A 27,264-nucleotide genomic window follows, 5' to 3' on the forward strand; every position below is an offset into this window, starting at 1 on the left:
TTCAATAAAACTATAAACGTAATTACTTAATTTCCCTTTTAGAACATTCCCAGAGAGACATTGTAGTTAATTTTGTTCTGTAGTAAAAAAAAAAAAAAGGAAAATTCAAATTTTTATGATTAGAGTAAACAAGGATGCAATGACAGAACACTTTGTTCAACAGAAAATCTGAAACTTTCAGGTCTGTAGAAATCCATTAAAAATTAAAATAGACATTCCATCTCTATTTCTTTCTTTGTTATTAACTACAAAAAAAATTAAGGAAAAGCATAAAATTTTGCAGAAACCCTTTTAAAAGGATTGTGTGAATATACCCCAGTGGCAGAATCTTCTCTGTTACCTCCTGTAATTGTTTTATCCCCCAAAAGTCTGCTTCCCTAGCACAGTCACCTGGCTAGAGCTAGAGGTATATATTTTCTTATAGTCAAGAAGAATTAAATCCTTTTTCCCCCTGGTTATTCTAGGGCTTCCAGCAGAAATTCTCCTTCCATAGTAAAGAGATTGTGGCCATCAGTTGTTCCTGGTGCAAGCTGGCGGTAAGTGGATAATGCTTCAGGAGACTGTGATCTGGGTTTAACTGGGAGTGGTTATGGGGTTTTTTTTGGTTTGTTGGTTTGGTGCTTTTTTTTGGCTTGGTTTGTCTGTGTTTGTGTCTTCTTTTTATTTATTTATTTATTTTTTTGGTAAGAAGGCATGGCTTAGCAAGATAATCTTTAGTTATATGTTCCTAAATCTCCATGGTTTGAAGGACTTGAAGATGGTGGAGTTGGGAATATTGCTCCAGTTTTTGTACCATCACCCTCTTCTTCTTCTCCAGGCTTCCCCTTTGTCTTTCTTGCCCTCCTTCTTGACTCTACTCTTTCCTTCTCTTCCAGTTCCATAACAAAGTCACCTGTTTCATGCTACATCACATTGAGGAGCCATGTTCCCTGGGGGCTCATGCTGCTGTCATTGTGCCTCCCACCTGGATCATTAAGGTGAAGAAACCTCAGGTAACTGCATGCTGATGTCTGTTTCTGAAGCTGTCTGGCTGTGCAGGGCCTGTCTGGCTGTGCAGGGCCAGCCTGGCTTCTCTGCTTGGTCCTCCTTCACGAAGGCATGCTTGTTCAGCCTTGTCTCTATCCCTGAAACCCAGCATACATCCATGGTGGTTATGAACCTGTATCCTCCTGCCCCTCCATCAAGTCCTTCAGTAAATTTCCCTGTTTGGGATGATTAGCAACAAACATGACTTGTTCTGAGCTAATTCAGCTCAGAGTTGTTCCTGTAACTGTGAGTTCAGCAAGCATACTGCAAGAAATCCCGTGTGGTAGGCAGTCAAGCATGTTTCATTAAATAGAGCTGAGCAAATACAGGGAAAAACTTCACAAACATTCACTTGAACTGCAGTAAGAATTGGCTGTGTCTGGACTGGCATCCCTCTTAATCTGCCTTTAATGGACCTGTAAAGAATCAGGTCTTACTTACCACCAGTGCTTGCGCAGTCAGCAGTAAGCCCACATGCTCCTTTAGTTGCATGTAACAGGCATTGGACTTCAAAGCTTTTGTGATGGATGTGGTAGGTCTTGGAGAGGGTAATTCACTGGTGAACACAACAGGGAGAAAAGATATCCAAAAGAGAGCTGGCCAAAAATTAAAAGTGGGTTCACATCATGCAATCTTTGAAAGTCTGTTTTCACTCCAAGTTGAGCTGAAAGACACAAACACTGAACATATCAGGGAGTCGGAAATGGTGGCTAAATTTTTATTTCAGAATAATATTCTTTATTTCAGTCCATCCTTGGGAAGTGACCTGGGCTTTTTGACTCTGCCTCCTGGCTGTCAAGAAGAAACTAAGAAGTTCAGGCTGTAGCCAAGGCACTAAGGCAAAACTAGTCCATGAAACAAGAAAAAGGCCTGAAGCCTAAATTGTGACACTGTCTTTAGTTCCAGTTTAGGGATATGGCCAGCAGATTTGGGCATGAGTAGGATTTCTAGCAAGCTGGTTATTAAAGACAAGAAGCAGAGGAAAGAGGAGATATATGTATAGAGTAACCAAAAAGTCAACCAAAGAGGCCTCTATTTTTCCTTTAGGTCAAGAGAGAGCATAGCAAGACTCCTAACCACCTCCACTCTGAGAAAAAAGGGGTTTTTGCCATTTGTAGATTTCCCCCACACTCTTCTTTCTCTGTTTTAGTCAGTCTCCTCCAGAGAAATACTTTTTTTCCTTTTGTTGAGGATTGTTCGAGGCCTTGGCAGGGACTTAATATCCTTGGCTAATTTTCGGCAACTGTCTGGTATTTGACAGATGTATGCATGTTTGACCTATTAAAAGAAGCTTTTCTTCAATCCTTTTGATTTTTATTTTATTTAATTTTTAGTAAAAAAGAAGAGAAAAAACCAAAACCAAACCAACAAACCCTGATGTGTAATTTTCTTTTGATTTGGCTTTTGCCTAAACCAGGCTACCTTCCTTATAACATTTGTAGAGAATTTGCTTTCTTGTCCATTTTTTTTTTAATAACTTCAGAATAAAAAATAAATCTAATCTAGGTAATTATAATTTATAGAAAAAAGTTTTTTTAAATAAAGGCTTAAAATATTAAACTAAAAGAAAGTATCTGTTAGCTTTGTGTGCCTGAATCATGAGCACAGAGAAAGTACTTCATTATTAACTTGCCATCACATATCTAGTCCTTGAAATTCCTGGTCCGTAGCATGGAAAACCTTATCTTGAGTAGCTGAAGCATTAAATAGCTCAAAATTATGACAATGGGTGCATTTCCATGAAGCTTCTTAATAGCACCCATTGGAGTTATGAGAAATGCATCTTTATTACTTTAGAAAATAGTGATGCATCTTTTGGATGTGTTTTCAGATTTTTGGCAGAAGTCTTGTTTTCTTATTTATTGTTTTCTTAGGAAATATTTTTCCTCTCCTGCTGTTTCTGGCCAGCTCTATTTCTACATATTATGACCCTCTTCACCCTATAGAAATATTTGATAAACACTATGAAATATTTAGTTCATTCGATCCAGAGAGTACAAACACAATATTTACAAATTTTTGTAATTTCACATTAAAAAAATGAATGTGTAATCAACAATCTGTTTTTCACATATTCCACAGTCAGAATAAATTTGGCTAGAAGCTTTTTGGGTTTAAAATATTTCCTCAGCTCTAATTACCTACTTACACTGGTCACAGACAACTCCTGAACTGAATTCCCTGCTCATATAAAATTGATTTTAGTGGTGCCTGCATCCTGTTTGTTTGTGGTTTCCTTTAAGTAAATAAGATGGCTTTTTGTAGCAAACCCTTACCCTGTTTTATAATCTTTATTTTTTGATTGCCACAAAAATAGTTTTCCATGCTTATTTTGTACAACGTGGGTCACCACCTTTCAAATATTAGGCTTGCACAAAGACCACACTCTGTGTCTTGTTACCAACAATGTTGTGCTAGTGAAGCATCGTGTTGTAATTGGTTAAGAACAAATTTATGCTGACAACCTATGTTCTAAATGGGGAGCTTTTGCTTCTTGTAAGAAACTGATTGCAAGATGAATATTCAGAATGGTTCAAGCAGCTTTGGAATAGGTGGTAGCCCTCTGTGTAATGACCCACTTACATGAATGGAAAACTCCCAATACCTCTGCCCTGTTATCTGTAATGTGAGCCCCTTCTGTAATTTTCTGCAGATTTTCTGTATTGTTAGCAGTGCTTTGATACCAGCTCTGTTTCCCTGGGGTTCAGTACAGTTCCATCTCCTAGTTTGTGAAGCAGGTCACCCCTGTTGACTGGTGGTATTTTGTTATAGGGGAGGTTTGGTAGCCAAAGTGGTGTTAGCTCTGGCAGTGGACTTGCTATGTGTTTGTGTTGTGGGAGAAAAGTAGATGATAAGGAGGATCTGACTGATGGATTTACTGATTCTGTCTTCTGTTTGGGAAGACAAAGGCAGTAACTGTAATATTCCAAGGTTTTTCTGTTCAAGGTGAGTAAACTTGGTGTTTTCTTCACCTCCTTTGAGAACTGTGAGCTAGTTCTAGTGAATACTTGTATTTTTGGGTTTATTTCTTTATTTCCTCAATTGCTGAGTGCAGTTGGCTTGTCTGGTAGTGGTTTGTGAACAACCAGGAGATAGTCAAGATTGACCTTCCCAGATGCTGTTCACTGTTTAAGTAATTTGAAAATCAGTGTGCTAAAAGCCTTTGGAAACCGAGGCTGAAATATTGTTAAGGAAAAGGTTGAAAGGTTGCATTGGATTTGTCTGAGGTAGCCCATGGCCTTTGCACCATCCAACACCATTCAAGAAGGACTCCAGTTCTTCTGTTCATCTACCTAAGCTTGCTGAGGGTTACACTGACCATTCAATAACATGAAACATCTCTTTTTGAAGATGGACAAACTGACATCCACAAAGGAGAGGTTTCCTCTCTAGAGGCAAGTTAGGATTTACTTATGGTGCCCATTTAAAGGTATGCTTTGCTATCAGGTACCTTGCTGAATAACATTATATGTTTACAAAACGCTCATTACCTTGTTCTGTGAACAAGGTATTACTTATCCATTTCTTCACTTCAGTGTGCAAAGACTGCTGATACTCTTTGGCTGTTACTCTTCTGCATGTTTGCAAAAAACCCTGCGTATGTTTAAGCAGCTTTTTTGCTGTTCATCTGCTATGGACATGTGGTTGCAATTACTGTAGCAAAGCTTTCGGTTCTGTTAACACTATAGATGTAGGCAGGTTTAAAAATTTTTTAAAAAAGAGGTCGAATAACATTGTTTAGTGCCTTTTTGAGTATGGAAATGAAAGTGGTTATAATCATGGATGGACTCTTAGACTTAACCCTTTCCTTTAATACAGCTGTATGCCTTTTTCCACCCCACTGTTAGGTACATTATAGTGGGATTTAATGGCAACTACATTTAAACATTCTTCAAATTATTCTTTTATAATTAGCAGGGTTTTACTGAACTATCTTTACGCTTGGTATGCGTGTGAGTGTCCAGCAGACTGCTGACAAGACTGTGGATAGACTAGATCTCCTGTCTCTGTCCTGTGCTTTGCTCCAATCCAGGGAGAATCCTTCATCAGAGAATGCCTGAGGAACTAGGCTAAGGCTCCCATGGGAGACAGCTTTGAATGTGATGCCCCCCTAACTTTCTATTGACAACAAAACTTTTGCCTACAGTCAATGTGACTGCTGAGGTAGGGCAATGCAAGACCATGCAGATGGGATTGCTGATGCATTTGTGTAGCCAGTGCAGTCTTTATGGTTTACCATGCTTTCAGGATCACTGTGTATCAGAGTAGGGAAGAGTACGAGCACTTCTTTATGTGGTTTCTCAAAATATGTTCTAAAAGGACAAATTCCTGTAATTGCTCTGCAGAGCTGTCTTGTCTTCAGTATTTTCAGTAAACAATATGGCATGATTATTTCCTTCTCCAGGAATGCTGAGAGCTTGGGACCTTGTGCTCTACAGCAGGCTTCTCTTGGTCCAAGTGATAAAGGATAATACCTTCAGGTATTTCAGTTAGATAGCTGTTAGTTTTTCTTCTCAGGAATGTGGAGGCATTGTCCTGTGTATCTGGTGTATCATAATCAAGTCTTTATATTTTGAAAGTGGTTGATGTGTATTAAACAAAACCTAGTAGCTATTTCTGTTGATGTTGGATAACAAGCAGGATTAAGAATAGACATTGGTTTTAAAGATTTGATGATCTCTGCTTGTTGACTTTCATTAGTGGTACGCTTTTGATCAAGGTCAGGGCAGAAATGAACTTTCAGATTAGCTGAGTGAATCTTGGTTTCCGTCTTATAGCTAGGAAAAAAAATCAATGAACTTTCTTTCCTCATGCTACTTTATTTCCTGGTGGTAGTTAGACTAGAAGTTGAAATACTGCAAAAATATTTGGAGTATTTCCCATAAGACAAAATTTCAGTTGTGGAAATGATTAGGGTTTCCTGCAGGTATAACTTCAATTGCTGAATTAAAATAAATAACAAAGTATAATAAAATTCTCCTTTTTGGACTGTTCTTATCCCACCAGAACACCGTTTTGCTCAGTGTCACTGAGCAGACTGTCGCCTGCCTGGAGAAAAGCCTTGACATAAGTTCTATTTTTATAGGTTCTGCAAAAATACAAGTAGTTCTACTTTTTTTTCTATGTAGTTAAGTGATATTGTTATTAAAAACACAACAAACAATCACCCCAGAAACACCTTCTTTACTTAAATCCTTAAAAATTAACAATTCAGTTTGTTCCTTAGCAGATGATTACACAAGTTTCTTGATAGGCCTGAACTGACTCTACAGTGCCAGCATCATATGCCATGGTGGCCTACGTTATGTTGAGTCATAATGGTTGCCAGAGCTAAAACTTGTTGTTTTCTTTCCTTAAAAAAAAAAAAAAAGCAAACAAAAAAACATGAAAAATATCTTATTTATCATGTTTTTTTATTACATCTTTATGCAGGTGGTCTCCATACCAGGAGACGAGCCTGATTGGGCAGGAGACTGGAGCCCCGAAGGGGAAACGGGCGTCTCCTACCCCTATTGGGAGGGTTGGCAGGTACAACATGTGGTGTTATGTGAGTCTATGGGAGCATCTGATCTTTTTTCCCCCCTCACAGCGTGGGAAAGTTTCCAGTTCCAAAGCACCAGTCTGGTCTCCATGTGTGGCTTTCTCCATAAACGGTGGTGTGGAAGTGTAAAGCATGCAGCGCATGTAATTTAAATCTCGAGCATGTGCCAGATACTCTTATCATTCTCCAAGTGGACATGCATGGAAGAGCTTCGTAAAGGGGCTCTGTCTGGGCCTGTCTTCTAAATTTTGTTTTGCTTTTCATGTATTCTTTTTTCTTTTGATGTAGAACTCCTTAAAGACTTCAACACGGCGAAAGAAGAGAACGTCCTTTAAAAGAAAAGCCAGCAAAAGAGGAAATGAAGTGGGTATTCAAGTGCTTTGGAAATCATGCTCCTTTTGTTTAAATGTCTAAACACAGACTTAAAAGTTTTTAGGCTTTTTTTTTCTTCTTTTTTTTCGCGGAAGTGTTTAATATATTTTTCCCCTGGAAAATTCCATGCTATTGAACGTGTTCTTAGAAGAGATAAAACTTGTATGAGAAGTTTTATTTTCTGAGTTGATATTTTTCAAGAAACAACGTACCAGACTCCAGAAGGACCATCACCTAATGAAAGAGTGTTCCCTTGGGATGTAAGAGACTCACCTCACACCCTTTTTTTCCACTAAGCAGAACAGGGGTGTGAAACTGAGGTTGTGAAATCTATGGTGAGTGCACTGATGCAAGGCTGTGGTCTGGTTTGAGGATATCTTCTTCAGGAGATCTCATATTAAAATTTGGCCACAGAGAGAGAAAACAGATTGTTGATCTATTGGTTTGATTTACCACGTGTCTTATAGAAGACTGTGCTTCCAGATCTTCTTCAGGAGATCTCATATTAAAATTTGGCCACAGAGAGAGAAAACAGATTGTTGATCTATTGGTTTGATTTACCACGTGTCTTATAGAAGACTGTGCTTCCAGATCTTTCCTAGTGGATTAGTTATATAGACAAACAGCCTCATGGGAGAGGTGGAGGGAGACTCACCCTCGCATAGCCAGGGCTTTCTGGTTCAAATCCTTTCTTGTATGGTGGGAGAACTGCAGACCAGAAACTGGAATCTGTGTCTGTAAGAGCCCAGGACAGTGCCCTCTTACTGGGCTCTCAGGTGTCCTGCAAGGGTAGGGAGTAGGGAGGTAAATAGTTTTCTCAGTGATATCTCATGTTGGATCTGTGGCATTTGTTCAAAGGTGGGAACGCAGCAAGGCCAAGAATTTGAGAGCAGATTATCTGCAAATAAGTGCTTATGCAACTTGGCTGTTGGAATTAATGGAATAAATAGTTAATCTCATTCTATTTTCCTTTGGAAAAACTGTTTGTGTTAGAAATAACATTGTATCTGACACATAATTACTGTTGTGTGAATAATTGCAGGAAATAGGGTCAGAAATAATCTTGAAAGAATTTTGAAATAGTTGTGTGCTACTCTGAAATGATAGTTCCCCCTCTTATTTTATTCTGTTGTCTCAGTTGGATAAATTATTCTCAGCTGAGCACCACACTGACATGGCTGTACTGTTTCCAGTACCTGAAGTAGTTTTGTCAGAGCTAGGTTGGGTCTTCTGTGTGTGCTATGCCAAGGAAACATACATTTCTTGTGCTAAAGCTGTTTCTTGCTTCTGTTTCTCAGGATAACAAAGGCCGGCCTTTTGTGATAAAGCCTATCTCCTCTCCACTCATGAAGCCACTGCTGGTTTTTGTCAATCCAAAAAGTGGAGGGAATCAGGTAAGAGTATCAGTTGGGTCTGAACCACAAAGCTTAACAGCAAGGTTTCTGCAAATGAAACTAGTTCTTGGCCAGTCAGATAGGAAGGACTCTATGCCTGAACTGCAGCCCTCAGAAGGGGTCCTTGCTGTGGAATGGCCTTTCTGCTCCAGTGGAGTTGGATGACTGGAATGGGTACTTGAGTATTTGAGTGGTTGTACTCCTCCCTTCCGATTCTTGAGAGGAGTCTAATATGATAGTTTGGAGGTTTTCAGAAGATTTCATCTTTCCACAGAAAATCTAGGTTTCCAGTGAAGTTTTAGGCTTACCTTTATCCAAAAAGTGGTTTCCTAGCTTTGCTACGAAAGGCTGTTGAAATTACTGAATGTGAAATGACATAATTCCTACAGCATCTAAAAAAATCATTAGTGGTCTTCTACTGCACCATAGAGACCAAGTTTCAGTGATTAAAATGCAGCAGACTTCTTCCTTAGGATTCTTGGAATTAATACTTACCCAAATGAATATTTTCCAGGTTCTGCCGCTTTTTGAATATCAAAGAATCTGAGGGCCTTTTAATAGAAAAGATTGATGTAAGATACAACAGAGGCCTATAGAGCATGGAGAGTAGCATAGGCACTGCTCATTTTCTCCTCTGTTAGAATTAGGGAGGATATCAAATGAAACTGTTTAGACTGATTCCAAACAAAGGAAAAAGCTGGTCCTCCTCACAGTCTGTAGTTCAGCTGACAAACTCCTTGCAGTAGGATGTTGTGGATGCTAAACATTTAGACAGGCTGAAGGAGATACTTGGAAGTGAAAACCCTGAAGATTGCTGAAGTCCAGTACCTCCCTCTGGTTCAAGAGTTCTATGAACTGCACACAGCTGAGACTGGAAGAATACTTATGGCAAACATCACACTTATTTTCTCTCTTCTTATACCTTTTCCTAGGTACTATGACTGCTATTCTTGGTTCTTCACTTCAGGGAAGGTGTCAGGCAGAAGAGCCGTCCCTCAGAAGGGAGAGCTATGGAAAATATGATGTGTACCCTCAGGCCATGTCTGAAAGGCATTCTTGAATTAGAGTACAAGCTCACCCCATAGAGTTCTTAGCTCTCTGCTGCTAGTAGGAGATCCTGCCACTTTGTGTCTGGGCAGAACGCGAAGGAAGGAAATTGAGTGGAAATATGAACCCCAGAGACTGAGAAAACAGAAATTATACCTTTAGGTGATGGGCTGGCCACACTGCACTGAGTGATGGGGACAGCTGTACCCCACAAAGTCCTTAACTCCTGCTGCTTTAGATGGTAGAGGTTACAATTATGAATGATCACTGTGGTGATGGTGGAGGCCTGAGCACTGTCATTGCTTGGATATTGGGCAGGACACTGTTCAGCATGATGGAGACTGGCTACAATCTTGTTCAACTTCTTGCTGTCATGGATGGCTGAGGGTGAGGTGGGATAACAGAGGTTTCTTCTTGTTGCAGGTGGTGAGAGGCAGGAGAACAGGTTGCTGTGGGAGATGAACCTTTGGTCTGACCCCAAATGCCTGTTCTTATGAACCATTAGTGATCTGTGTTGTTGAAATTAGTCAATATGCCTGCATGTGCACCTTGTCCAATTTGGTGGGTTGCTATTCTACAGAGCAGTCATTTGCTATGCCACTTTCTAGTTTGTCTTCTTGTTTTGTGTTTGCTTTATAAAGCACAGAAAAAAAGAAAAGCAGTTCAAATGTAGTGAATAATGCACACTTATTTGCAGTAATCATTAAACTACTCATAATTTCCCTTCCTTTGATTTTTCTTTCTTGCCAGGGCACTAAGGTTCTCCAAATGTTTATGTGGTATTTGAATCCACGCCAGGTCTTTGATCTCTCTCAGGAAGGGCCAAGAGATGCGTAAGTACTGGAGCCTTCATCACTGAGCACCCTATTTCTTGTCTGGTCAGGAAAGCAGGAAAAGATCTGCCTTGGCTAGATTAGTGACCGTGTGAGGCTTACATATCCAGGTTTTGGTAGCATGGGAAGGGCTGCTGTGGTGGCTTTTGTGACAAGAGATCAGGAGCTGCCCCTGTGTCCAGACAGAGTCAGGTCCAGATGGCTCCAAGGCTTGCTGCAGATCCCAGTGCCTGACCATTCCCTAATGAATGAGCATTCCAGTGGGGTGAGGCTGCCTCCAGACTGCCACACATGGTAGCACTGTATGATTGTCCCTGCTTGCTGAGTAACTAACTCAGCTTATCCGGACAACAGTTGAAGTGTAAGCCTCTTCCAAGGGAGAGAGGACTCTTTTAAAGGGCTGATTCTTGCTGCCAAGGGTTAAGAAACCATCCTTCTGTGGTATTGGACATGGGGATACTGGCCTTATTTAACCATCTGTTCAGAGCTACTTTCACAATTCGTAAGTATGTTTTGTATGTTTTTGTAAATATTGTTTCTATAAATATTTTACAGTAATAATATAAAATCAAATATTTGCCTGTAGAAGAACAGTCCAAGTGTTTCCTATTCAAGGAACCCAGCCTTTTTATTTTCCTGCAGAAACACCTGCAATGCTGTTCTCTCATGATGTTTGGAAGCTTTAAGTTAGACATACATTTTTCAGAGCTGTATAATGGGGCAAAGGAGGGTTAGGTCCTCTGGTTACTTGGCTCTCTAGATGTGAATGTGTCCCCCCCTTCATTAGAAAATATTTCATTTTGCCTTTTTGAAGGATACAACTGAAGGAGCAGGACTTCAAAGGGTACTTTTTCTGGTCTCTCCTGTTGGTATTTAGATCACATATCCAGAGAAAGAACTCTATTACATATTCTTGCCTTCTGTGGTGTTAAAATACAGTCACTAGTTGAAGAAGCTGTCACATTATACAAGACTGAGGAATGGTAGCTCAACAAGTCATGATGAAGAACACTAAATATTGTTTTAAAACCTCAATATTTAAATTTGTTTGCTTTAGGGTAAGAGAAAAATGCAAGATTTTGACCTCTATAGAAGGAATGTGAAAATCTGGGAAGATGCTAAACTGATCAAACACTTGTCAGGAGGTGCTGTCTAAGATGGAGGAAGGCCCCATTTCACATCCTAGTGATTTTGCATTTCCACCTCCACTCAGATTCTTAGTAATGAATATTTGAAAGTGCAGTAAGTGGTGGGTTACACTGTCACTCAGCAAAATGCATAAAAAGTATCTGCATTACTGTTCTTACCTTTTTTCTCTCTCTTTTTCCCTTTTCCCTCCCTGGGCAGGCTGGAGCTGTACAGAAAAGTGCCAAACCTGAGGATCCTGGCATGTGGTGGGGATGGGACGGTAGGTGGCAGGGACCTGGCAGTCCCATGGTCTTGGATCAATGATTAAACTCCTCACAGTGGCAGGTTTCCCACCTCACACTGCCTGCTGAGGCATAGAGAGATAGCATACCTTACACTTGTGAAATCTAATACTTGTTTTTCAATTTTCTCTGTGGCCTGGACTGTGTAGCTATAGGGCCAGATTCTCATGTCCAGAGCCATCTTTCCTTTATGCATAAAGATTTTATACAGCTTAAAAAAGATAAAGACTAACTTTGCTGGTCTCCTCTCAACATTTACATTAGATCTAGAAGGATCTAGAAGGTTAAGTTAGTGTCTGGGAGCCATTAAATCTTAATTTCTTCTCCTTCCTGCTAGATTCTGGTAGATCCAGGTTCAGTATTTTTCTTTATAACAGAATTTCTGTGTTCTTAGATAAGTGACTGGAGTCAGATCTTTAAAGGATTTGGGCACCTTCATTTGGAGAAAAACTCTGCAGCTCAGGGTCTGAAGGTCATGAGTGGTAATGGAGTTATTATAACTGCATTCTGTTTCCAGTACTTAAAAATATTTTAAATCTCAGTCTGTGCCACTGAGTGCTAAATACTGTTGAAAAACTGACCTTAATCTCTAGGGGGCTCAGTTCCCCAACATGTGTTTGATGGCAATTTTAGCAATAAGTATGGTAAGGAAAATGCATTACTACTTGCAAGATGAAGTGATTGGACAGAACAGGTCTATGTAGATGTTTAGGACATGGAGAGGTGGTTGGTTTACTTTGTAGAGAGCTGAATCCCCTCTCTTAATTCATCTCGGCTTGAATTTCTGGGGGAATATTTTCAGCTTCTGTGTATTCTTTTAAAACCCCAGTGGCAGGGTTATTAATATCAATGCTTCCCCTGCAAGAGTGAAGAAAAAAATCAGTGATAAGACTGCTGTCTTTCTGGTACATGGGAAAGTAAGATATAATGGTTACTGCATGATGAACTTTCCTTAAGAAACATGCAAGGCATTGCTTTAGCAGGAGACACAAGCTGAGAAAAAGTGTTTTGATCTGTTTTCTTTCCCATCTGAGGAAGCCAGTGTTTTCATAGGGGGGAAAAATTAATCATGAAGACATTAAAAGAGAAAAGAATGCAGCTACATTGAGTCAGACCATCCTATTTCACTTTGCTGAAATTTGCAAGCGAGAGGTGGCAGCACCTTCTCATTAGTATGAGCAGCACTCCACTATTACATTTGCTGCTGCTCACTTTGAAGCAAATTAATATCCAGTTATTTCTAAAGCCATTACATCTAGAAATGAAAAATATGGCTCAAGTGGACTTAATGAATATGCAATGAGACCAGATGTTACCTCACATTACTGAGGTGAATCAGAACTTATTGTAACTTTTCCATTGTCACTGCTTGCTGTTCCTTCCCGGGGCAGAAGTGGAAAGCTTTGCTTTCAAAGCAGTCAGGAGCTCTCTGTTTACAGGGAAATGATAGTCTGAATCATCCTGGATTGTGCAACAAATGTACAAGGTTTAGAAGTGACCTCAAGTTAAATAGCAGCGTTGTGCTTACAAATTAGTAATTTGACGTTTCTGTTCAGCTGTTAAAAGCATCTACAAAAGTGGTGGATGTTGTAATGTTACCTGTAGCAGGGGGAGGCTGAAGCACAATGTGTGGATTAAGTCAGTGGCAATGACAACGGACTCTTTAAGAAGTCCTGGCCCTACGGATGTTATCTTGACTTTTTATTCTGTCTCCTGTTATCAGTGCAGAAGTATAGATATTTTGAAAGAGAGAGGATTGCTTACCTCTGAAAATCCCTTTAAAAGACCTCAGTATTTTTGGAGACACCCAAGGTCATGAGAGCTGTAAGTAGTTGAGATGGCTGTTGTCAGACAATGAAATCAAACAGGGGATCACATCCCAGATGAATGCTTTAATAATTGGACAATTGGTTATGATAAATAGCTGTCTGATAAATGTCATTTGTGCAAAATTAAATTTATTTTCTAAGAGACTTGGAGAAAGAAATACCCTAGAATACTAAATAGCATGGTGGTTTCTGTATTTATCAGGCCACCCCCTCTGCAGTCCTTCAAACTGCAGCTATTTTTCCCCATGCCCATGTTATGCTGGGTGGCTTTTGTGAAGCTCCAGTGTTATCCTGGTTTGGGTTGAGAATCTATTTGAAACCACAGTAACATTGGTTGGGGGAAGAAAAATTCAGTCCAGCTGTAGTCAGGATTTTGATTTTCTGTCCTCTTTAAAAGCTCACATTTCCAGTAGAAACTGAATCTTTGAAAACTGGCAACAGGAAAAAAAAAATCTGTTAATTTTTTATTAATTCTTTATTTAAAAATGCAGCACAGGTTCTTCACAATCTTTTTTTTAAAGAGAGAAGTAGTTTAAGAAAGAGTCCTTTGTTTTTGTAGCAGGAATTTCAGTCACCAAAATTTGATAACATCTTTAGCAACAATTCTTGCTCCCCTTTGAAAATTTCCATTTAATGAGAACAAAATAACTTACAGTAATTTGTTCCTTCTGGCTAGGTTTCTATCTGAAAGTTTTATGTAGTCCAGAAGAAAGGAGAAACAGTTCTCTGGAATAACTAATAGCTTAGGATACAAAAGAGACAGTTTCATTGTTCCAATCCAAAACCTTCAACCCTGAGCCTTAGTCTGTCTTTTAGTCTAGTTTTTTATTATTTTATTAGATATGTATGTGTGTGTGTGTGTATCTATATATTGTATATATGCAGATATAATGTCTTGTACTGAGTGAAATAATTCAGGACTAAGGTCTGTTCTCTGGGAAAAAGAGACTTGTGAGCAAGTTCATGCTTGGCAGGACAAGTTCTGAGACACCATGGTGTTTTAATATGTCTCTCATTTTCTTTCATAACTGTTGTCAAAAGTTTAGTTCTTTTTACATAATGATAATTAAAAAAATTATCTCGAATTGTCCATATTATTCTTCATTCATTTTAAAATTTATTTTACTTGATCTTCTCTGTGAAAGAGAATATGATATTATCAAAATATGTCTTTGTCCTTTTAATATTCCTGACAGTTCTCTTAATTTTCCTTTTTATAGGTGGGCTGGATCCTATCCATCCTCGATGAGCTGCAACTCAGCCCCCCACCTCCTGTGGCTGTCCTTCCTCTTGGCACTGGGAATGACCTTGCTCGCACCCTCAACTGGGGTGGGGTAAGGACTGGCTGGGGCACCCTTACGTGGGGGTTCTCAACTTGCTGCTCAGATTTAGTTGTGTGGGGTGGAACTTCTTTTTTGGCTAAAATAGTAGGCAGGGCTGTGTCCAAGTTCTGCTTCACTCTGGCAGAATGGTTTGCTTCAATTTGCAGTCTGGGATTTTGAATTACTAATGATGTTGCAATAAAAGTGTACATAGATGTACCTGGTATTTCAGGCCAAGTAACAAGAACAGTAATCAGGCTTCTAATTTCAACAAAGTTTAAACTTTCTCTTTGTTTATCCTTTACTACAGCACTGAAGTTATTCCAGGAAAAGCAAATATACCTCGAATTCCTCTCCCTATGGCCTTACTTTGCCTGCCCTAGATTTGTGCACCCAAATAGTAGCTTGTTAAAATGCACGATCAAAAATTTATTGAGGGTCTTAGGTGTGTGTGAAAGGAGGGAAATCTGTCAGGTAATTGGTGAGTAACTCAATTTGTTGTCACCATCTGTGGCTGATACTCTGGTCACTCTGCTGTCAGGGTTACACAGATGAGCCGGTGTCGAAGATCCTGTGCCATGTAGAAGATGGGACCATTGTCCAGCTGGACCGCTGGAATCTTCAGGTGGAGCGCAACCCTGATTTGCCCCAGGATGAGCTGGAGGATGGGGCACGTAAGGTTAGAGCTGCTTTTTCCCATGGAAAATATAGAATGCTTATGAACATCTTTGGGTTACATTTTAAGGAGCATGGGTTGGGAGTTCTGCAACTGTTTAATTTTCTATTTGCATCTCTGCCTGTGACTCTTTTCATGTGTCAGTGGTTCCAGAGTTGTGTGAAATGCATTTATTTGTTGTTTGAAACTCCCTGGCATTGAACATTTATGTCAAGGATTAAATCCTGGATAAAAATCCCTAGCGCTTCATCAGAAAGGTCATTGTTGTTTTTCTCTAGTTGCAGGAGTAGTAATCCTGTGACTACCATCCATTCCCCAATTAGACAAAACTAAAAACAGGATGTAAAATTTTATTCCTTAGGATTTTGCTAATGGATACCAGATGTTTCCTACTTTACAGTAAGGTGTAGTGTATTTTTGTGTTTAACTTCTTTGTGTGTGGGTCTCCACATAATCTCCACTAGTGTATCTTGGTAGTTGAAGAATGGGAAAATTTTAGTGAGGAAATCACATAGTAATTTATCATTTGGACTGGTGATGTTGAAAATACTACAAAAATAAAACCCCCTCCCGATTCTGTGAACCATTTTCCTCTTCTCAGGGATAATTTCCAGCTTATCTATTGGATGCTACAGTTGCCTCTCTACAGCCCTGTTGGGTGTGTGTAACAATGAAAAGGCCAGATGTGTGCTTGCCTGCCTCATGCATCCTCAGTAGGATTAGAGCTTCTTCTCTGGGACTTGGATTGCTCCTGGTTATATATGGAGTGAGAAGAACACAGCTGGAGTTTCATTTGCCATGCTGAGCTTGAAGAGCTAGCAAAACCTTTGAAAACCTTTGTGTTGGTGATATCTTAAGTGATGCAGCCTTATGGGAAATCTAAATGACAACATAAGGAACCCTTTGATGTGTTAACAAAGATACATATATGATCATAAAGCACTGTAGGTCTCTTTGTGTTCTTTGGGCTCCTGTATCTGATCATTTTCCACAAGCCATTACTAACCTTCAGAGCAACCTTCTGCTTACATTTCTCTGATATTTTCCACTTTGTTCTTAGTAGGTTCTCATGATGAGCCAAGTTTTAATGCTTAAACCCTGGTGTGTTGAGAAGTGTTCCATTCATGTTGTTTTTATGTCTCTTTTTATTATCTAATTACAGCTTCCCCTCAATGTCTTCAATAATTACTTCAGTCTTGGGTTTGATGCACATGTTACGCTGGAGTTCCATGAATCCAGAGGTAATAGGAACTTTTTATTTCCTTAGCCCTGTGGGTGGGCAGTTATTTTATTAATTAGAAATAGAGTTGGATTTAACATACTGTTCTTATAATTCAGAAGTAAAGCTGGAACATAAAACCTTAAGATACATACAAGAAGAAAAAGTGATTGTATCATGAATTTCCAATTGATTCATGATTAAAAAATGAAAAAAGTACAAGGAAGATTGTAATTTACTGGAGGAAAAGGGCTAAAAGGGAAGATTTCCAAAGTTTTAGATCTTGTAAAGGAGACGGTATATAAGTCAGGTGCGAGTGTGGAAGTGGAGGAAAGAGAAGAGCCACAAGACTGGAAATAGCAGGAATACGATTGTGTTCTCAGACTAGACAGCTGTTACCTATGGATCAGTATAGCATAACATCCCTGGACTTGGTACAGACCCAGAGTGTCTCTATACAAGTAAAAGGGTTTAATGTCTGCAGAAGTGTCAGGAATTTGAGCAGTTGTAGCACCTTGTCTGTCCCCTTGCCAGTGGCAGTTATGTCCCCCTGTACATATTGACACGTGGCTTAAGCACTGATATGAATGGCTTTAGGCAGTGCTTGTAGAAACAAACCCTGTTCAGGTGTCTGCCTTCAGCTTTTGGTCATTCCAGCTTCATATGCAGGTATTTTTTCTGAAACACAGCCTTCCTTATATTCACTGTCATGCTATCAGAGTGTCATTTCAAGATGAAAAGATAGCACACTAACGACAGGCTAAATAAGAGCAGGATACATGATGGAATGAGCTAATGCATATTTTATGATGTTTAAGACTGCTTCAAGCTTTAGGAATAATAATGAGGGGCCACAAAAGGGCACAGGAATGAAATTATGACAGCTGTATGCGGTTTTTTTTATGAGTGCATATCACTCTGCATTGCTAATGTGACTGTGAATATACTGTATAGATTAAATGCATGGCTACTTTCTCATTTAATGGAGGCATTATTAAATAATGAAGTTATGGAGCCCTATAAAGAATGAATGTTATTCCAGACATGCCAGTGTTTTAAAAATTTACATGGGTGAAAAAGCACTTGGCAGAGCAAGCTGTGTGTCTGAGTACGTATGGGCAGGAGACCTTTTTGTAGCACAAGTCTTCACTGCTGGTGTCATCCTTATTTTCCTAAATGCAAAAATACGTGAAACGAATTCTATGTATTTTAGGAGATGAAAGCTTATAGCCTTGGAGGTGTTGCTGGTGTGTGGGTTGTATTGTTTTTCATGTGGAATTGGGGTTGTGCTGCTTGGAGAAGAAAAGCTTCCTGGGAGCACTAATTATAGCCTTTTGATACTTGAAGGGGATTTATAAGAAAAATGGGCCCTGTTTCAATAGGACAAGGGATAATGGTTTTAAGCAAAAAGAGTGTTAATCTGGACTAGATATAAGGCAGAAGTTTTTAACAATGAGGGTGGGTAAACGCTGGCACAAGTTGCCCAGAGAGGTGGTGGATGCCGCATCCCTGGAAACATTCAAGGTTGGGTTGAATGAGGCTCTGAGCAACCTGATCTAGATGAAGATGTCCCTGCCCATTGCAGAGGGCTTGGACTAGATGGACTTTAAAGGCCCCTTCCAGCCTAAAGTATCCTGTGGCTCAGTGAATTAAGCAATACAAAGCAGATTATGATCTCATTTACCATTGATGACAATCCAGAGAAATTCTTAGCAACAGTAGCAAAATGTAAAGTACTTTAACAGCTATAGCATTTATGCTCTTGAGATAAGTGGCTGTATGCAGTTGCTTATGTGGAGCTATTGTAATCACACATAGTATTAAAACAAATGAATACCCTGCCTGCAAACCAAAATAAGATAAATTGATATGAACTCTCAGCCTAGCAGGACACTTTATGCAGTAGAGATTGGTCAGCTGTTATATTTAGAATAAGCAGTGATTGCAATGTCTCAGAGGAACCTATATATTAATGTGGCCTTTTCCATGGCAACCTCTACACTTTTCTTGTGACTAATCAGATTGAGACTTGAGGGTTGGATCCAAGTCTAATGTATTCAGCTCTGCTTCTTCGGGAAGTGTTCTGGGTAGTGGCTCTTTCCAACTTCCTCCATTGTTATCCTTATGCTTTGGTAGAGCATGGAAGATGCAATTTACTTTATCCCTGCTGACATGCTGTTTGATCCCTCAGCTCTGCAGGACTGTTCATTTGCAGGAAACTCCCCCACTGCACACAGAGTCTAACGTATTCAATTTTCCAGTTCCTTGATGGTTTAGGAATGGTGAGGATGGAGTGAGCCTTGGATATGCATTCAGTAATTTGCTTCTACAATCAAGGTTACACTCAAATCAACTTAAGGCTCTATTTTACATCACAGAGTCCTTACTCCCTACCCATGCTCATCTGTGATGGCAGAAGTAGGAGCAGTAGGTTGAGAGACTGCTTAGTCCCTGACCTCAGAAGAGCTCCTTTCCTGTTCTAAACCAGGGCTTTTGTTATGGGGAGTGTTTGTCATAAGATCCATGTATGATCCAGTGCTGTGGTGTCTGCCGTCTGGAACCATTGGGGATAGTCACATGAGAGAACGTGCAGCACAGGCACTAAGCCTTCAGAAGCCTTCTGCTGCTTAGCATGGGGTGTCAGGACTCTGCAAAGAGCTGTGAGCTCAGTGTGATGAGATTGACTTAAACAATTAAATTCATTTTTTGAGGTAGAAGGGGCCCTGTCTGAGTTTGAGTCACCTGTGACACAGCAACAGGTATAGTAACTGACCCAGCAAGCAAATCAGAAATGTCAAGCAGCTCATTTTTATGAAATGGAGCCACATATTGTGAGATGTAGTGGCTTCCAAGAGAACTAGAAGTATTGTGTTAAGTGGTCATTTGAGGGGTAATTTGGATGTGTCCTCACTAAAGTGATGCTTTATCCAGAAGGACTGCTTTGGTAGTTTGATGTTTTCACTAGAGAATCGATGAGCAAGGGTGAGTAGTTGGTAGTAACACTGAATTCAGTGCCAGAAGGGCTGCTTCTGGAATCTCTAGATGTCACAATCAAGGAAAGCAGTTTCCAAGGAGGCCCAAGAATGAACTGTATTCTGGGAAATGTGCCTTGTATTGGGAGATTAAGGGAACTCCATTTAGCTTATTGGAAAGAGGGTTAAGAGGCAATTTAATTACTGCCTGTAAGTACTTACTCAAGGAGAAGATATCTGATAGTTGAAGGCTCTTTAATCCGACACAGAAGCATGACAAGATTTAGCAGTTGGCAGTTGAAGTCTGAAAATTTCAAGATTGGAAACCTCCACATTTACATTAACAGTGAGAATAATTAACCATTAGATGTATATTGGTACTAGACTCAAATTTATCCATCACTTGGAGTCTAATCAAAATGAAACAGCTTTCTAAATAGGTTTTAGAGTAGCCAATTCTTTTTTTCCTTTTTTTTTTTTTTTGTTGCAAGAATCTTTGGGTAGATATGTCTATTCCTTAGTAACTCTCTAACACTTTCTTAAATTCTGATTAAATTCTTTAATTTAATCAGAATTTAAGGGTCTTTTCCACCTTGTAATTTACTAATACTATACTCCTTGTTCAAAGCACGGGTTAGTGTTTCATTAATTTCTAATAATTCTTAGAGAGTTGTTCTGCATTGCTAGAAACAGAAGTCTCACAAATCGTCATGAGGGGTCATAAGATTAGTAGTCTGAGAGGTGTTAAATTAACTGATTAAATTCCTGTTACCTCTTTACTCATGTTTCCCTCTATTTCCACTCTCTACCAGAAAGGGGAAGGATTCAATATCAATGTTCAAAATCTGATAGCAGAGAAAGGCACAGATGGGGGACTCATACATGGAAAACCTACTTATGTTAATATTTTCACTGAGTGATACACTGAAAGCACTGTAGTGCTAGCAGGGAATGTGAAGGTATAATGAAGTCTACTTGTTTCATTAGGGTGTTCATACCTTTATTTTTCATCCTTTCACAGAAGCAAATCCAGAGAAATTCAACAGCCGATTTAGAAATAAAATGTTTTATGCAGGGGTAAGTACAGATTTGTCTTATGGAATGATGTTAACTTAGTTGTTTGAATGTTTTCTTAATTACCTTCCCCCTCACTTTCTCACATCAGGAGGTCATGCCAGTTACAATTTCAAGTGCACACATGCTGTTTCTGGCAGTGCCACACAGACGTGTCTGTAGAAAAGAACCTGAGGTACTGTTGTTATACAGAGCTGAGCAGGTGTGAAAAGAGCCACTCCTTTGGACACAGTCATGGTCGTATCTTGGTCCCTCTGCTTCTGGCTCATAAGCTTCTCAAGACACTGCTCTGCTTCTTTCAGGGTTTGGGAAGTGCATTGATAGTGACTTTCCTAGAGGAATTCCCAAAGTTTCGGCCTTTGTAGCTTTGAGGAGTAGTCTTGGATGTAGGGCCATGGGGAGTGCAGGGCATAAATCAGGTATTTGGAGTGATTAATAATGTTTGAATATGCAAATATACTTGTGCATTCAGGAGGCAAATGGACAGCACTTTATTCTAAAGCTATTAAGAGCAAACACCATTTTGATAACGAGTGGCATATAATGTATTTCTGGATGGTGACACCCACTGTACCCATGTGCCTTAAACATGGAAACAAGTGAGTGAGCAGGAATTTGCACTTAACAGTCCAGGTTATCTTGCACTGGGGTGTCCAAGGACTGTTTTTCAGTTAAGCTCTCAAAAGGAGAAGTATCACAATTTAAAACAAAATAAAATTATATCTTCTGAGAGAGTAAGTTTGACAAAAGGATGGCATTTTGGTAATTAGCTCTGCAGGGGGATAAGAACTGAGGGGAAAAAAAGAGCAGAAGTGTTGGCAATTCCTGCACTTATTTCTGTTGCAGGCAGCCTTTACAGACTTTCTGCAAAGAAGCTCAAGAGATTTATCCAAGCATGTTAAAGTTGTGGTAAGTATAAGAAATTGTGTCATAGTATTTTGGGAAGGGGGTGGAGGTGGAGGTTTGGAGAGAGAGTGAGGTGAGAGTTTAATGGCTCTGTTACTTTTCAGTTTTGAGCATGACATTTGCAACACATTCCAAGGAAAGTCTTGGGAAAGTTGTTACAAAGCAGCAACACTTCTCTTGTCTGTGGCTCCATTCAGCAATTTCTCTGTGCTCTGTCACTTTGGCTTTGTAGTGTGATGGTACAGACCTGACTCCAAAGATCCAGGAGCTGAAGTTCCAGTGTATAGTGTTTTTAAACATACCCAGGTAAGTACAAGACAGATTCTTGAAGTTATACAAGAAAAATAAAAATAGTTTTCAAAAGACACTTACCAGCTGTCCTAGACTTGGTGAATGTGCAGGGAGCATTTTGCCTCTGGGCTACCTTGTTGAGAGCTGGCAGCTTATAATGCTATTAATGAGCAACCCAGAATGGCATCAGAGTTCAGAGTGCAACAAAGCCATCCTTTAACAAGTTGAATATCCTGATACAGTAGAAATGCTTAACAAACACACTTTGAAAAGTTGTTCATATAACCTGCAAATAAGTTAGTAAAGAGACAGATGCCTGGTGTTTTGCTTAATTAGAATCAGAGTGTGAAAAAAAGGAAAGGGGGAGGAGGGGACAGAAATGGAGAGAGGGGAAGGATAAGTATTTTACCAGTTAAGGAATACCAAACTGCTGAAAGAAGTTAAAAGGTGTCCTTAATAAAAATATAGCTGAATTATTAAAAGTTGTCAATCTCCTGCTCTCTAGAACAGTAGTCTCCAGGCTTAATTTGATTGTGCATCCCTATCAGTAAAAATCTTTCAAGCACCACCCCAATATTTGTATATTTATAAGTTATATACATGTACCTCTATACCAGTATTACAAACAATATAAAGCACGCACAAATATAAATTAAGAAAAAATGTCATGAAAATGAAACAAACACTTATTTTAATGTTTGTTTTAAAATTTTGCTTTCTTATTTATTAAAAGTAACAGCAATATTTTTCTTCACATCCTCTAATTGTCTTGTCAGGTGTGGATTTTTCTTGCATGCACCCCACTTTGGAGACCATTGCTTTAGACAACCTCCTACTTTGCTCCACGTGCAGTCCCAAGCACTTGCTCTTTTGAGTTCCGCACTGCAAGCTTCTACTTGGTGTCACCTCTCTAAAGTTCCCCCCTTCTATCACTTTTAGATCACTTTCACATCTATTCTTTGATGGTAGAAAAGAGAGATGCCACAGCTGTATCTGTTCCTGCTTCTTATGTCTCCCTGCCTCCTCAAGCTATGCAATGTTTTGCGTTCCTTGTGCTGTTAGAACTGCTGAGCTAGCAGGGAGAGAGGAAATAGGGGCAAAACAGCTTTATGGCTTAATAGCTCACCAGCAGGAATCAAAGCAAATGGGGAGAAAAGAGTGCTGCTGCTCTGTTACCTATTTCCTGGTGTTTCACCATTTTCCTCTCAGAGAGGAACCTGATAAAGTTTATGGTGGATACATTTGCAGGTGTTGTATCAGCTTGGAAACAAGCGGAACAGGCTAATAGGCTACTAGTCAGGACCCATCTGGGCAAGCTGCTGCCTCAAACTCTCTCTCCAAACTTCTCTCTGTAGGTACTGTGCTGGCACAATGCCCTGGGGAAACCCTGGTGATCACAGAGACTTTGAGCCTCAGCGTCATGACGATGGCTACATTGAAGTCATCGGGTTCACCATGGCCTCACTGGTGAGTCCATGGGGGTGCTGCCAGGCTGGGTGAGCTCTGTGGGCAACACTGCAGAGGGCAAAATTGTCCTTGTTACTGAAGAACGAGTGGGTTTCCCTGTAGTCAGCAAAGGCCAAAGCATTTCTCTGCTGTTAAATGGCAGAGTCAAATTGTTCTTTTCTAATAAGAGATGTGTTATTTAATAATAAAAAGTATTCTTTGTAAAATATGGCTAATTTGCATCTGCAGTGCTTCGAAGTTAAATGGCAAGATTATTACAGTAAGAACAGTATGATAAATCATGATTTTACTGTGGGAGTGTTTTATGATCAAATAAATACTGCTTTTTTCTTTTTAACTTTTGTCTATTTCAATCTATTTCAATAAATGCCTATTTTTAGGTATAGCTAGCATATAAATATGAAATATTATATTAAATTGTATGCACATTCAGTTTCCATATGCTCACCAAAAATCTTGTGAAACCTTAGTAATAGCTGTGGAACACTTTATTAAGTACTTCTTGCATGAATTTTGTGTCTCCTTTTTATTCTGCTAGGAAAAGGAAATTCAGCCAACAATTTAATTTATCACTGCACTTTCTGTCAATGCTGACCTTAAAGTGAACTAAAACTGAGTTACCATAAAAGCAATCTCTGTAAATACCCTGGTGTCCTGCTGTGGCAGTGGTCAAACACAGTGACAGTGTCTGCAGGGAGTGGTTAAAAGCAGCCAGAGTTGGTAGTTAGTGCTAGCACTAGCCTACCTAAGGCACTGCATCTTGGACTTAGTGTGGCCAACAGAAGGCCTGTAACTGGGCTTCCTGACAGGTTTTTATAGCTCACACTTAGCTCCACGCCTGTAGGCCTTTGTTGCTGCTGTCTCATGTAAGCTAGTTTAAAACTAAGATGGATAAGCCTGTTTTAGCTAAATTCACTTTTTGTGTGACCTACCCTCAGTCCATAACACTTTCACTAAATATCCATGATAATGGCGTTTGTTTTCTCAAAGAGAAATTCAGGCAAATCTAAGCTTCAAAGTAAGCAAAAGGCAGTCTTGGTCAATCTTTACTTTAAAAAGTTTGTCTGGGTTAAGGATAATTTTGTGGCATTTCTTTTTTTTTTTTTTTTTGATGAGTCTAGTGGATTAGGAAAGAAAAATTGTTTATTAGCATAGTAGATCTCGTGGAATAAATGTCAAGAGTTTAGGGCATGTTTTTGAAAATGCTGTCAAAATTCTCTTTAGCATGTACCAACTGACAGTTTTCAGTCAGAAGAGTTTTTGGGTTTGCCACTAACACTGCTCCAGCCAATGGAAGTAGCTAAAATGATCTCAAAAGCTACCAACAATTTCAGCTGGGGCTGAATTCAAGATGTTCGGTCCTTTGAGCTGCTGTTTCTCTTTAAAGGAAGCCTAGTTGAGAACAGAGGGTCTACAGGTGTACATTGGTTGTGATGCTGAAGAACGATTGTAACCCTAGACTCTCTTGATATAACCCTAACTTGATTTGTATGTCTCTCAGATTTGCTTGCTCATACCTAAGTGGGTCTGTGAAACCAAGGGAAAGAAATACTTTATAAGAAGTATTAATTATTATATCATTGATGCTATTATCAATTGATCCATAATATTAAGTGCACAGAGCAGGATTAAGGCCTTGACTTGTGTTTAGGCTGTTCTCTGTCAGCATTGCATTAATATAAGATTTTTTTTCTGCATGTGAGAGGTGAAAGCTAACAGTCACATAATAGTCGTATTCATTAAAAAAATACATTTCTGCCCAAATATGTCTGCCTAGAACTTGAAGGATCTGCTTATTGTCTTCCTTGCTTAATTTCTTTGAAATGAATTCTTAAACATGATATTTAAGTGTTTTTAACAAGGTCCTTCTGTCTGCTCTTTTCAGCCAAATGTTGAGGTTGACTTGCTGTGTAGGCTTTCACAATAAAAAATTTAAATTTATCTTAATTATCATTAAGGACTATCCTTAGTCCTTCCTGTTCAGGAAGGGGAAATAATTTTTCTGTCTCGCAGATGTATCTAATTAGGGATGTTGTTTTAAAGAGCAAATAATTATTAACATTACTGTTATTGTAAAAACAAACCAACCAAAACAATTTGAAAGCTTGAAGAATGAACATAGGTATTTATTTGTGCGTGCACATATAGGTGATGAGTCCTGTAATGCACGTGGTTAGATATCTGCTTGTTGCCCACCACTTTTCTTTATGAAATTTGAAGTATTGCTTTGCAGTTTCAGGGTGAAAATACTTTCATTGTGCTCTTTTAGAAAAGCTTAGGTATGGAGTACTGTATAATGGATGCTGGCAGCAAAGTGGCATTTTGGATTTGTTAACTGCCCCAGCTGTCTCTGTTCTGAGGTATCTTTTCTTTTCCCTGCTTGGTGTTTTGTTTGTTTGTGTTTTTTGTTTGTTTGTTTTTTGCAGGCTGCTCTCCAGGTGGGCGGTCATGGAGAGAGGTTGCACCAGTGCCGGGAGGTGACGCTTTTGACGTACAAGTCTATCCCCATGCAAGTGGATGGTGAACCCTGTCGGTTGGCTCCCTCACTCATCCGGATCTCCCTAAGGAACCAAGCCAACATGGTGCAGAAAAGCAAGAGGAGAACATCTATGCCTTTGTTGAATGAGTGAGTTGCATATGTGCATGTCCTAGTGGCAGGAGGCCTGTGTGAGGCAGCATTTTCGGTCATGGATTTTGCATGTACTGGACTTGCAGCGCATTTGAAAAATAAATTTAAAAAAATCACATCTTCTGAAGTCCCTTTTCACTCTATTGTAAATACTTATCTGACTTTCTTTTACTCTTTACCTTCTGAGTTACCTCTGTCTTGCTTTTAGACTGGTGTTGTATCTTTCTGTCATGTATTTATTTATTTAGAGAGGTTTCTGCAGGCTTGGCAGTGTACCCCTTGGCTTCTGACAGTTCTGCATATGTATGCCATTTGCCCTTGAAGTTTTTTTTGATTTAGTTTCTCAGCTTTATTGATCTGCTTTTTAAGCTGCATTGAAGACCCTGTAAGAAATTGCCACAATCAAGAACTAATCAGGACATATTTCAGTCTCTGTTGTGAGCGCATGCTGCCTGGCAGAGTTTATGGAGAAATACCTGAATGTCCTGAAAGAACCCTTTGTACTTTGTAGGAAATCTTTCTCCAGTATAGAAACCCAAATGAGTAATGTGTTTTGTAAATATGACTAGAGAAAAGCTAAGAAGATTGGAAACTAGTAGCTTGTGAAGAGGAATACTTAGGACTAACATTTCTTTCCATGATTCAACCTTCTTTACAAGCACTTCAGGGATATTTTAATTAGAAGACACCTAAATGGTCAAATTTTGACCTATGAAAATGTCCATCTAATAAAGTTATTTAGATTATTTTGTAGAGGGTATTAACTGTAATCCTTGTATAGGTCTTTATTGCTGCTAAAATGAGTGATGCAAGGGACTTGGCTGTTTTTCATCAAGTATTCTAAACGTGAAGCAAAACAGTCTCTCCCTTATCCAAAGATACTGAACTAACAACCTAAAGTTATTAAGATTCATTTAATTCAAACACTCATGCACCAAGGGCTTTAATATTTCTCAGGAAATGGGTGGGGAATTTTGCTGTTGCAATTGTAATGGTGAGGCAAGTTCTGTGAAGAGATGTAATACCTTTCACTAGACTAACTCATATAAATGGGAAAGAAAGGACAAGTTCTTAGGCACATCTTTTCTTTTAGCTATCTGAAAAGTTGTCTGCCATACAGCTGTGTATCTAGTGAAAGATATTGCTTTACTTCAAACTTTGACTCCAGCCCTTAAGAGTTTTTTTGTCATCCCCTGGCTGTCAATCTATTCATGTAATCAAAGCCACCCTGGTTA

At 39.3% G+C, this 27,264-nt stretch overlaps 1 protein-coding gene across 7 annotated transcripts in view; it reads left to right on the forward strand.

The window, feature by feature from the left end:
• DGKI (diacylglycerol kinase iota) overlaps nt 1-27,264 on the forward strand; it is a 211,860-nt gene that overhangs the window by 98,519 nt on the left and 86,077 nt on the right. For 3 of the 7 annotated variants that reach the window (XM_042050499.1, XM_042050492.1, XM_042050495.1), the window contains exons 7-21: nt 465-536; nt 876-992; nt 6,460-6,555; nt 6,857-6,931; nt 8,239-8,334; nt 10,132-10,214; nt 11,562-11,622; nt 14,694-14,807; nt 15,337-15,474; nt 16,634-16,712; nt 20,684-20,739; nt 21,583-21,645; nt 21,875-21,948; nt 23,289-23,400; nt 25,827-26,026. In XM_042050499.1, coding sequence (XP_041906433.1) covers nt 465-536; nt 876-992; nt 6,460-6,555; nt 6,857-6,931; nt 8,239-8,334; nt 10,132-10,214; nt 11,562-11,622; nt 14,694-14,807; nt 15,337-15,474; nt 16,634-16,712; nt 20,684-20,739; nt 21,583-21,645; nt 21,875-21,948; nt 23,289-23,400; nt 25,827-26,026 — 1,436 coding nt within the window. The remainder of the gene's footprint in view (nt 1-464; nt 537-875; nt 993-6,459; nt 6,556-6,856; nt 6,932-8,238; nt 8,335-10,131; nt 10,215-11,561; nt 11,623-14,693; nt 14,808-15,336; nt 15,475-16,633; nt 16,713-20,683; nt 20,740-21,582; nt 21,646-21,874; nt 21,949-23,288; nt 23,401-25,826; nt 26,027-27,264) is intronic. The other 4 variants (XM_042050496.1, XM_042050498.1, XM_042050494.1 and 1 more) reach the window with 3 other exon arrangements.

Source organism: Corvus kubaryi, unplaced genomic scaffold (assembly GCF_017639235.1).
Source record: "Corvus kubaryi isolate FWS band 111438036 unplaced genomic scaffold, C.kubaryi_AGA036_p1.0 74, whole genome shotgun sequence".
Taxonomy (NCBI): Eukaryota; Metazoa; Chordata; class Aves; order Passeriformes; family Corvidae; genus Corvus; species Corvus kubaryi.